At 36.5% G+C, this 12,284-nt stretch overlaps 1 protein-coding gene across 3 annotated transcripts; it reads right to left on the reverse strand.

The window, feature by feature from the left end:
• Window positions 1–693: 693 nt before the first annotated feature.
• On the reverse strand, window positions 694–11,183 carry LOC133852318 (phosphoribosylaminoimidazole carboxylase, chloroplastic-like). Of its 3 annotated transcripts, XM_062289056.1 has the most exons (16): window positions 10,885–11,183; window positions 9,529–9,744; window positions 9,318–9,429; window positions 8,809–8,871; window positions 8,552–8,690; window positions 7,117–7,172; window positions 5,961–6,034; window positions 5,659–5,806; window positions 5,344–5,517; window positions 3,763–3,850; window positions 3,546–3,662; window positions 2,904–3,001; window positions 2,688–2,805; window positions 2,503–2,597; window positions 1,400–1,506; window positions 694–1,313 (listed from the first exon to the last, which is right to left on the reverse strand). In XM_062289056.1, the coding sequence occupies exons 1-16, from the start codon at window positions 11,094–11,096 to the stop codon at window positions 1,220–1,222; spliced, it is 1,911 nt and encodes a 636-aa protein (XP_062145040.1). In that variant the 5' UTR covers window positions 11,097–11,183; the 3' UTR covers window positions 694–1,219. The 3 variants fall into 3 exon arrangements, with proteins under 3 accessions (XP_062145040.1, XP_062145041.1, XP_062145042.1); XM_062289057.1 differs by lacking the exon at window positions 10,885–11,183 and having other exon boundaries at window positions 9,318–9,433; window positions 9,529–9,712; XM_062289058.1 differs by lacking the exons at window positions 5,659–5,806; window positions 5,961–6,034; window positions 7,117–7,172; ... (3 more) ...; window positions 9,529–9,744; window positions 10,885–11,183 and having other exon boundaries at window positions 3,777–3,850; window positions 5,344–5,410.
• Between the last annotated feature and the right edge of the window lie 1,101 nt (window positions 11,184–12,284).

Below are 12,284 nucleotides of genomic sequence, written 5' to 3' on the forward strand. Positions count from 1 at the left end.
TTGAGAAGTATCTTAATTTTCCATAAATGACTTCTTGCTTATGATTGTACACTTCTTTTGTTGGGAAATGAGATTAATCATAAAAATTTGGTATAAGGACGTTTAGATTAGGTTTTACAAACAAGCCAAGGTTAGAAAAATATCAACGTAAATATATATACTTTTAGGAAGTAAATAATAAGGAAAAACTTCATTTAACCCATCTAAACTGTCGCCGCTTTTGTAATTACTTCCTAAACTTAAAAAAAGTCTTAATTTAGTATATTTATCTCTTAATTTTTTTTTTTCGATTTCACCAATCCGTTAAGATTTTTTGTTAAATTTTCAAATTGCCAGAATCCAGCTACGGTGGCCAAAATCCGATGCAAATGTACAGTTTTCGGCCGGATTCTGACGACAATGATCGGAATCAGACAAAAGTGGCAAGAATCCGACAACCAGTGTCGTTGAATTCCGGTGTCCAAATCTTAAAATTCGATAACTTTCGGCGCAAATTTGGGCCGCCAATAAAATCCAACATCCGACGGTGGCGAATTCCCACAAACGTGCGTGCAAGAATGAAGAGTTAATTCAGAAAACGACTTACGGTTTTAAACCGTAAATCGTTTTCCAAAAATTAAAGAAGTTTTTTTTGTCAAACTAAAAATGATTTGTGTTGACCATTATTTTCGGTTGCACCAAATACAAAAAAAATACTGAAAATATTTTTCATAAAATATTTTACGCCAAAACAAACAGAGTATAAATATTATTGTTTAATGTTTTGAGAGAAACCAATGAAAAAACAAAAGGTAAACCATTGCCCTCAAGATTATATTCGTTCAATGTGTTGCAGTCAACTTTCACATATGAAAGTTTCATATACTTTAGCAAACATTTTACTCTGAAGCATTTGTTAGATAGTCAAAATGGCTGCCCTTTAAAGCATTTGCTGGAGATGCTCAGTAGCATTACAATGGGTACAGGGATTCTTCCCACGCCCAAACCCATCCCCCCTCTCTGTTTTCTCTATTTTCTTTCCTTCTTGACCTCTCAATTTTCATTGGCACTCGTCCTTTCTTAACAAGTATTTGTATTCATGGTAGAAAATCTTGATCCACTTGATACTTCATTATTTGGACATATCTTCTGTTCATTCTGAACTTTTATGTGGCAGTGAGGGACAAACTCAAACTTCCACAGTTAAGTGTTGAACTCACGGAGAAGAGCGGTTTCGTACTTACGGATTCAGATAAGATTCCCAACCATCCTTCTCCAACTTCTCTGCTTTTGTCAAGACACCATTCCTTGTGTCTTCTTGATACTGGCTCATTCTGCAAATAATGTTAAACCCAGATGGTAAATGCAGGATATATTAACAATTCTTAGGTTTATAACACAGTGCGCATCAGAACGGAACCTAGCCAGTAGGTCAGCATCCTGAATCCCCAACATCCTTATTGCGAGCAAACCTGCGTTGGTAGCATTGTTTATTGCAACTGTTGCAACTGGGACACCCCTTGGCATCTGCATAATCATAAAAGAGGAAAAAAGTTTTAGGACTTTCTGCCTGACAATTGAAAAAAAAAAAACAAAAAACAAAAAATCAATGAAAAAAAATGGGGAAACAGAGATCAAATATGAACTTGGAGATCACAAATAAAGCAACATTTTTCTCTAAGGCTCTATGATCTGTTATTTGACTACTATGGAAGTCATTGTGCGGAAACTAACATGATTAAGCAGCATCCGCATACTTCCACCATTCAGATATTATTTTGCTACCACATATATTCTGCATTTGATTAATATGGTTAAAAAAATCGCCTCCATCCACTTGCCTAAATTTTAGGAGTATTTGTGCCAAGGAAACATGTGTAATTCTAAATAACAACAAAAGAACAAAGTAATATCGTTTTCCTGCCAATGCAAATCGAAGAATTAAATAGAATGTGCTCTCATCAAATAAGGTGAACTAAAAAAATAAGAAAAAGAAAAGGGCATCTCTTAGATTTCAGAATTTACATCATAACGTGAGCTAGTACTAATAAGCAATGGGGATGCTTAGAATTTTTCTAAGTCAAAGCAAAGTCATTTGAGATACGGTCAGAAGTTGGGAACGGAGGATTTTAGTTAGCAGAGAGAAGTAAAGGTGTCTATCGAGCGGTGATTTTGGGTAAATTGAGTGTGATATGGTTGTTGAAAATGGAGGAACTGCTCTTCAAAGACGAGAATGTGGGAGAATGTTACAGAACTTTTCAAGATGGCGGTTTAGCGTATGTTGTGAAAAGTGGATTTCTGTTTTTATTTACATCCTGCGTACTAGGGTTGCACCCATTTACACTTGTTAATAAATTGCATTACTTAAAAAAAAAAAAAAAGAAGAAGAAGAAGAAAGGATATGTCATCTAATTAAAAATGAATCTATTCTTTCTAGACTAAGATTGTATTTGTAGGGTACTGGATCTTCACAAAACTTTACATCCCATAAGCTAATAACATAGAAGTTAAAAAACGGTATACCTGCACAATGGATAGCAGCGAATCAAGCCCATCCAATGCAGAAGCACGCACAGGGACACCAATAACAGGCAAGGGAGTAAGTGCAGCTACCATACCTGCAAGTCATGACATAGCTTAATTAATGCCAGTGAGACATTTGAGGAACTACAACAGTATTTATGGAGTGTAGTTTAGATATAATATGCCTGGCAAGTGGGCTGCACCACCAGCACCAGCAATGATAATCTGAATGCCTCGCTCCTGAGCAGAGGAGGCATAAGTAAACATCATTTCAGGGGTCCGGTGTGCTGAAACTATTTTCACCTGCAAATTACAATACATGTTCAGTTAGAACTGGAATATACAAGAAAACAGAATCAGTGATTGATGAGTCCCAAAAAAGAAATTCATGAAAAGTAAACCTCATAAGGAACATCAAACATATTCAAAATCTTTGCAGCATCCTTCATAACAGGAAGATCAGAATCAGAGCCCATAATGATCCCAACATGTGGCGTTACTGCACTCAGAAAGGAGAACATTAGTGTAATTTGAATGTAACAAACTTTCTTCAAAATCACAACAACTTAAGGCATAAACTTCAAACAAAAGGAAAATTCTTGGAACTATCATCAAAGTCAGAGCCAGAGCTTACATGTAAGCGTGGGATATCCCCCATCCCCCAAGGAATAGTGGAGAATGAGAGCAGCAATGCCAAAGGAAGAAGTAATAGATCTTTTAAAAGGAAATCATATAATGTAAGCTCCAAGCAGTTTGACAAACCATGCCTCCCTGTAATCACCCCTCTTCCACCCCCACCCCCCCCCCCCCCCCCCCCCCCCCCTCATTTTTCCACCCCAGGAAAGGAAAGACTGTTTTCTGTATGCAGAATGTATTACCCATGAGCCTATAGCCCGTAAATATAAAAGTGGCAGATCATATAGATGCAACTTTCAAAATATTTGCAATAGACATGATGAGCACAAACTATAAAGCATTTAGACAAAACTTACTTCTTGGTCCACAAGCATCATGGCATTCAGTAAATAACTAGGGCAACTAACCTGCAGACTGACAATCAGAACCTTCTTCCTTCAGCATTGATTTTAAACGTTGTTCCACATCACTCATAGAAGGCCCAACAATAGTGACATGGCCCATTTTTCTTTGCTTTCGTATTTCTGCAAAGTCATTGAGGCAATGCAGGCTACTGTCAAATATGTGAGAGAGAGAGAGAGAGAGAGAGAGAGAGAGAGAGAGAGAGTGTAAGCAGAATATAACCTGGTTTATCATACCAATGAACAGTAGCCCTTGGAATGCCCAATGCCCTTCTAATTAGTTGGTGTGCTAAAAAGAAACCAGGCTCACCCTGAAATTTTTTTATAAAAAAGAAAAGAAAAGAAAAAGAAGTGGCACGGCAGACGACACCCTATTAATTGCTTTATCTTCTAAGAGGTATGCTTACTAAAAAGATTTGAAAACATTTTGTAGTATATCCATGTTCAGATACATATTTTCACTAACGTTTACAAGGTTCACAAGATAAAACAGATGGAAATGTGTAGTATGTGTCATGGAGAAATAATTAAGATTTCTAAAATTTTCCCTGTGCAGAATGGTATACAATGTCATAAGCTCAAGCACAGACTTCAACCTATACAATCAGTGCAACTTGAACAAACTTCAAGTAGAATATTTTCATCGGAGATATATGACAAGAAATAGGTTGTCAACTGTGTATATTTTTGTCCAGAGTTCAGGAAGAAATTTATTTTCCAATTTTTCTCTACATATAAGACCAATTACTTCAGCTTCATGCTGTCAACATAAGTACAAGACATCTCTCTCTCTCTCTCTCTCCCTCAGAGCATCTCCAACAGCAAGAGCTATTTTAGCTACTCAAAAAGCCCTCTTTTCTATTTTGCCTACTCATTTTTCAAAACAAACTCCAGTAAATTATCTATTCCACTCTATTTTTTTAAAATATTTTTTTCAATATTTTTTTTTATTGTTTTCTAACCTACCGTTGAAAAGCCTCTTTTAATCCTACACAAAAGAATCCGAACCCCAAAACATATTCCATTGTCATCGTTGTTCTCAAAAGGCCTCTCTGACTTTCCCAAACACAGAAGCCATAAAAACAACAATTGCAAGCCACAGAAGCAAGATCAGGTGAGGAGAGAAAAACTGCAACAAAATGATAGAGATTACTTTCGTCCCCACCTTTCCCAAATTTTTTTGTTCTTTACAATGTTTTGTTACGTTAGTTTTGTTCAGAAAAGATGGATTCAGACTGAGATATGATGAGAGAAATTTTGGTCCGTGTTTGTGAAGAACCGTGACAGATAAACCCTATAGCACACTCTGATCTCTTCAGGTTCTGTTTGTTCTTATATGTTTTTAGTTTTGAGATCTTTTGTGGCTTGCGCGGTAGACAACGAGTTCATGCAGAAGAAGAGTTTGAAGAAGTGATGCATCTTCCAAAAGGAGAAGCCCTTCGACGATGACAGCAACCAAGGGAGAGAGGGAGAAAAAAGAAAAAAAAAACCTTGAACATTGTGCTATAGTAAATAGCAAGAAGTTGCAACTAAGAACGGCGACTTCTTGCTATTCACTGTAGCAAAAATTGCACTTTGCCTCCTCTGAAGCTAATTTGTTAGAGACGAAGGGCTCATAATAGCTAAATATAGCTATTATGAACTCTTTAGCTACTCAGCTGGAGTTGCTCTCAAAAGCACATCTAACCAAATGGTTCCAAAGGTAAAATTTATGCAACTTATTTGTTACAAATCAAATATTAGATTGAAGAAAGAAAAAAACTAGGAGGGGAAAAAATGGGAATAGAAATGAAAAGAACTTCACCTCATCTTCACCCAGTATATTGTACATGATGGCAGCGGGAGCTTTCATTGATGGATCACCAAGTGGAAGACCAACAACAGCCCGCAAATGTTGTTCGTATTGTGAGGTGTAGCAGGACTCAATTGTGTGATGACCACTATTGTGAGGTCTAGGAGCCACTTCATTTAGCAGGATCTGTTGAGAGTTTAGAACATGAATTGATTAGCCAAAAGCAGAAAATTGCTGAAGCCAAAGATTGAAAGAAAAAAAAAAGAGTCAATGTAGCGTCAAGAAGTAATCAATAATTTAGCAGTCTCAAAGAAAGAAGCAGACAACCTGACCATCCCCAGTCAAAAACAATTCTACTGCAAATACACCAGCGCCCTCTAACGAGCTAACAGCTCTGTAGGCAACATCAGCAGCACGTTTCCTAATCTCCCATGTCACATTAGCAGGTGCCTTGACTATGTGACAAATGTTTTCCCTACAAGAGATCAAAGATCCTCATTGAGATGTACACGGTTGCACAAGTTAAAATGTCAATACCATCAAGTGAATGCTTTTCACATACTTCTAGATTATTTATGATTAAACCATAAAGGGAAATGGACAATGTAAACACTGAATCTACATCTTACTTGTGAATGGTTTCAACAACAGGATAGCACGCAATAGAATTGTCTCTTCCTCTAGCCACAATGACAGCGAGCTCCTAAAGTTATTTCCCAAAAAAGAAGTAAAGAAAACCTATTAAGATGCTACATTTTTAGACTTTCTAAAGGAAAAAGAAAAGATAGTTATAAACAAATAAAGGGTTTCATATCCGAACATATCAAAAAAGGGAATGTTAAAGAAATTTGATCATATGAAAGCAAGACCTGAATAGGGTCTAAACTTATGGATTTAAAATTTACTTTCATCAAATTAAAAGCAACCTCAGTACAGAAATGACCCTAAAATCCTAATGATAAAAGCTGCAGCACTATAATCAGAGTTCTGTATAGACCTCAAAATTATATAAAAGCAACCAAATACAAATGCTTGGAAGTCAAAATGGAGAGGAGTTCTAGCCTAAAGAAAGTAATTAAAATTTTATGCATCAAGCTGAAGAGAATTACTTTATTATGGTTCTTTAGCAGACATAGCTTTGACGGCAAAATATCAGTAAAATATACAAAAGTTTTTGAAAAGAGATTTCAAGATTAGCAACTTGTATTTTCCATATGATGTGCAAAATAGAAGTGGCTAAAAGAATTGTTTTAATTTCATAAGCATCCTTTTTTTTTTTTTTTTTTCTGAAGGAAGTTGATGTGGGACACACAATTTACAATACCCAAAAGAAAAATTGGAAGCTCGCTACTTTCTTCTATTATAAATAAGGGTAAATTACACTTTGTCCCTCTAAACTACCACCCCATTTGCAATCATACCTCTAAACTTTGACTCACTGCAACTCGCCCCTACAAACTACCATTTTGTTCTGAGTGGCACCCTGGGTTAGATTGGGCCATTAAATGTGGATGGAAAACACGTCACATGTGTGGGGCAAGTTGCAGTAAATCAAGCTTGGATGTGTAAGTGCAAAACTTCAGAGAATACCTACTAAGTTATTATTTCAGAAGTACACGTACGTTGCCAACAAGTCGTATGCATATCAACAGAAGTTTGGAATATATGTGTAACACATTACAGTATAAATATATGCATAAATTTCAAAATACATACAGATAGAAACATATAAAAAAAAACAAAAACAAAAACAAATAAATAAATAAATAGTATATGCTCATTAACCTTTACAAAAGGTGCCCACTTTTCAACATATAAACCACGACCAAATCCTCCAAGAGCTGCAAAAAAGTCCCAAACTTAATAAGGAAATGCAAGTGTCCATTGACAAATTTGAAAACATAAAATATTGGTTCATGAAAACAAGACGTTGCAAGTGGGTTTACTAATCAAGAAAAAGAGAAATATCTAGAAAATGGTAGGAAGATGGGCTACATGAAACACTACATAGATATAAAAGGTAGCTAGGATGAGGAAGGTTTTTTTTTTTTGTTTTTGTTTTATTTTTTAATTTTTTTAACTAATCGCAAATTCATTAATAAGCGCAAAGGCGCAACCCAAGTACACAGGGAGTATACAATAGAAAAGCCTAGCTAGTAGCAGAGAAAAGATCTAAGAAAGCATGAAAGTTTGAAATACTACAATCTAAGGCAACAATCCATATAATAGAGTCTTAAGGAATAAAGCCTTTAATTCCACTAAGGTCCTTTTATGGCCCTCAAAACTACGATCGTTTCTTTCCCTCCATAAACATCACATTAGGCAAGGCGCAATCATCTTCCAAACTACATCAAGCTGAACCTACCCCCTTGCGCTCTCTAGCAGGCAAAGAGATTTACCACCCTTCTAGACATAACCCAAACCAGCCCTACACTGCTGAGATAGTATTCCAAAGAACACCTCTGATCTCACTATGGAGGAAAAGATGGTCCACTGACTCCTTATTCTTTTTAGACATGCAACACCACTCAACCACAATGATATGTTGTTTCTTTAGGCTATCCATGATGAGGATCTTCCCTAAGGCAGCCGACCAAGCAAAGAAAGCTACTCTCAAGGGAGCCTTATTCCGCTAAATACTCTTCCAAAGGAAAGGTGATAAATTCCATGTCAAAAAAAGGAAACCCTTGAATCATGTGACTAAATATACAAGAGAAACACCCAAAAGCAAGAGCTAAACATATATGAAGTTAAACACACACACACACACACACACAAGATACTCATAAGCTCCAAAATATTCTAATGTCTGTTCCCTAGTGAGGAAGGAGTAAAAGAAATTGCCAATATTCCTCAAAACCTTATAACATATATGAAGGAGTACATCATGAAAAGGAATAACATATATGATTGCATAAATGCAGCCTTCACCTAAACAGTTTTGTTTTCCTCAATGTTGGTTCATTAGTTTTAACATAAAGAAAGAAAAAGAAAAAGTTCTAAAAAGAAAATTAGATTATACCCTTCTCTCCAGCCATAATGTTTTCAACTCAACACATATGTAGAATACCAAACAAGAAAAGGTAATAATTTGCTTCTTTTATTAATGGCAGCAAAAAAGATAAGTAGGGCATTACATGCTTATCATTCAATTTGAATACTAAATTATAAGAAATTCCTACAATTATAGTACTTAATCTTTAGTAACTGAACATGTTACCAGTTACAGCAGAAGAGAGTTCCCCTTCATTGCCAGCAACAGCATTTCCACGCCCATCATATGCCAACCTTTTGCTCTTAACCATAAGAGGATAGCCAAACAGGTCACCTGCTCTCCTGGCTCCTTCAAGATCATCTATCTGTCTTAGCCATGTTTCATGATCAATGAATCAAAATATCTTCAATGGATATTAAATGTAAAAGGTGAAATGATTAGCTAAATCCTTCAATTTTTGACACTAATGAAATGTAGCCAACCTGCATAAACTCAGGAAGTGGAATGGCATGCTGAGAAAAATGAACTTTTTGGAGATGTTTGTCCTGTAAGAATCAAAAAATGTATAATCAACATCTTATTTCAAAGATATATGAATCAATATGTACAAAAAATCATCATTCATTTTAGTATAACAAGAGGGAGAAAACAGCTTTAGAACACTGCCAACTAAACCTAAAAGAGGTTGAAAGAAAAACATTTGTAGCACATTGACAACTAAACATTGTTATCTAAATCGTGTACATCTGACAATTATTTCACAAAAACAAGTACTTGCAAGAAAAACCTAAATTAAAGGAAGGGTGGGTATCTACTGCAGCGCCAAAAATCCACAAGGATCCCCATTTATGTTGATATAAAATAGAAGGTATTTCCTCAAAAAGAAAAAGCTTCATCCATAAGGAAATGAATCCATACAACTTCTTATTTGTAGTTATGTTCTACATGATGGCACTAGAGACAAAAATTGTAAACATAGAGAAAGGCATACCTGAATTATTCGGATAGTAGAGGCTTTAGGTTGGCAATCCACTCCTTGTTGCTCAAGCATCTCTAGGGTCGCAACATCAACATGTTCAATTTCTATGGTTAATACTCCGCATCTATCTACCAAGAACATAGACGTATTATTACCAGATAATCACAAAAGATGTAGGGCAATGGGTATAAACATAATGTCATCAATCTCATACACATTTAACCTCTTTGCAAATTCCCGGACCATAGCACTGTCATCAAAGCTTCCGATCATATGATGATAAGAAAGTGCACTTGCTGAGCAATTCTCGAGCGGATCCAAGACCATTACTTTAATGGCCATTTTTGACGCTGCTTGACATAACATACGACCCAGTTGCCCTCCTCCCAGAACTCCAACAATCATATCAGATAGTCCATGTACAGTTGCATCATCTTTCCTACACATACAATTATTGTAGCGGCAGATTCTGTGTTAAATAAATCTTTCACCTCCCAAATAATTTTCAATAATATCACTAGGTTCATTCATATAAGTCCATGCAGTAGCCAATAATTTTTTTTTTTTACAAGTAAACATAATTTATAAAAGAGCGCAAAAGGCGCAACTAAGTACAGGAAGTAAATGAGAGAAACAACTAGCTACAAGAAGAAAGAAGATAAGAAAACATCAAAGCTGGAAAAAATTTAAGTCTAAAACAGTTGTCCAATGGAAAAGAGTCTCAAAGAAAAAATATTTTCAACTCCACCACATTGGTTTATTACTTATCACAAAAAAAAATGCTTGGTGTCCCACTCTCATCCCACCCTTGTCTACGTGGACCAATAATGTTGTTAAAAAATAAGGCTCCCACTACACTCTCTCTAATATCTCTCACATTATTGGTCCACATAAATAAGGCTTGGATGGGAGTGAGACACCAAGCATTTCTCCAAAAAAAAAAACTCCACCACTGTCCGTCCATGGTCTTCAAATTTCCGATCATTTATTTCCCACTAGAGGCACCACATAAGGCAAGATGGAACCATCTTCCACGTAGCAGCATTTTGAATCCTACCAAAATGCCCTTTCCAGCAAGCGAAGAGTGGTAGCCAATAAATATGTTGAAAAGAATTGAAGTCTCATTACTTAATTTCACATTTTCGTTGATTATTATTACAGAAATTAGATACTTTTGAAGACAAAACATGTAACATAAGATTGCATATTTCTTTTCTTATTCTTTGACTGTTTCAAACATTGATAAAGACCCAGCACAAATAATATTAATACATAATCATATCAAGACAACTATTCACCACACAATAGGCAAAAAAAAAAAAAGTTTATTATCTAAAAGATGAAATAGATTGTTAATCATCAGCCTGGTAAAAAAAAAAGTACTAAGGCAACGCTTGCTTAGCATTTCCTAAGTACTATTTTCTTTCTTATTTTAATTTTTTGTATCTTCTAAAAGCCCAAAAACATTTCTGAGCTTTTGGGTCTACATGCTAGCCAAACAGTGCCTCATCTATTCAAATTCCAATATTATAAAGCAGAGAAGTAAGTTTCCGAAACAAAAGCGCTCATTGCAGCTTACAAACTGGGCGAGGTCTCGTGACTGTCACGCGCCGCCCCGCAAGCCAAGAGTGGATTTTTGTGCTTGGAAGGCTGCTTGGTTAGACGCTTTTCTTGGGTACCGTGGTCCATGGGGAAGCTCAGTGCGGTTGGTCTTATTGGCGGAGCCAAACGCGGTCTAAAGCTGAGATCCGAAGCGAAGAGAGAGTCGGCGGTTGCCGTTTGGTGGAGCATTTCTCTCTGAGGGTTTGAATTGGATGACCACGCCGCGCTCTGTCTCTCTCTCTCTGTCTAAAGAAAAGAATGACCAGAAGAAATCTGCAATTTTAAAATTTATAATTTCATTAAAATTTTAGGAGATGTAAAGCCCGATATGCGCTTCATCCTCCTGATTCTAAGAACCGGTTAGTATATTTAAAAATGGTAAAATAATCATTTTACTTTTTTTTACCATTTTACCCATCCTCAATAGAAAATAGAAAATTATTACCAAATATCACCTGAACCTTCAAAAAGTGTTAGAATGGATTCAAGTTTTACTACAAATACTTTATCTCAAAAAGAAAAAGAAAACTTGTTCAACTTTTATAATTTCTCATCTTCATAATCAATTAATTTGTTTGAGTAACTCGTTCATATTATCGTTCTTTAGCAATAAGTCATAATGCAAAGCGGTCTGCTCAAAAATTGGTTGACCCTCGTAAATAGAAGAAAATGATGCAATTAGATTTTGAAATTTCGGCTTGTTTGGCAATCCTATCTTTACTTTTTTCAAAAACAATAAACTTTAAAACATTCTAACTTTTTTTTTTTTAGGGGAATGTGTAAACATTTCATTAAAAACACCCAAAGGGTAACGGAAGTACAGATTACAAGGAATCAGAGACTCAACATAATACAGGAGTCACATAACAGTTACCCAAAACACAGAATATATCAACAGCTGCTACTAATAAGCCTAATCAACAGCAATGTGCCTCTGCGTTAAGATATGAAACTCTATGCACTATGGAGCCGGTCACAAAGCTGTGCTTACAAGCAAAGACTAGGCTAAATTAAACCCAAAGCAAAACTGTTAAATACATTCTGTAGAAGCAGAAAAACACCCAAACACAGGAGCTGCCGACGGAGGAAACACCCACCGGAGACGGCGCGTGCAGCACACGCGCCGCCTCGGGGCCAACCCAGCAACTGCCTAAAGCATGAAAACCCCTGGGAAACCACCCTGCACGGCTATGACACGAAACGTGCCCATACGCGCGGCCAAAATGAGAAGAGCACCCTGGCGCATGGAAACCACGCGCCGATAACCGCTGAGCACCCCGGCCGTAGAAGGCAGCGTCTGGACCAGAGGAAGACGATGAGCATGGAAAGGGGGCGCGTGTCGCCTGGGGGGCTGTGGAACAGCGCAGATCTGGCTTC

The sequence above is a fragment of the Alnus glutinosa genome, chromosome 12 (genome assembly GCF_958979055.1).
Source record: "Alnus glutinosa chromosome 12, dhAlnGlut1.1, whole genome shotgun sequence".
Lineage (NCBI taxonomy): Eukaryota > Viridiplantae > Streptophyta > Magnoliopsida > Fagales > Betulaceae > Alnus > Alnus glutinosa.

Excerpts from the sequence above, each read along its gene's own strand:
- LOC133852318 (XM_062289056.1), bottom strand. The coding sequence starts at position 11,096 with ATGCTCCACCAAACGGCAACCGCCGACTCTCTCTTCGCTTCGGATCTC. Across the intron at positions 9,430-9,528 it reads GTCCGGGAATTTGCAAAGAG|ATGCGGAGTATTAACCATAG; the intron begins GTTAAATGTGTA and ends CTTGGTAGATAG. Across the intron at positions 1,507-2,502 it reads CGCTGCTATCCATTGTGCAG|ATGCCAAGGGGTGTCCCAGT; the intron begins GTATACCGTTTT and ends ATGATTATGCAG.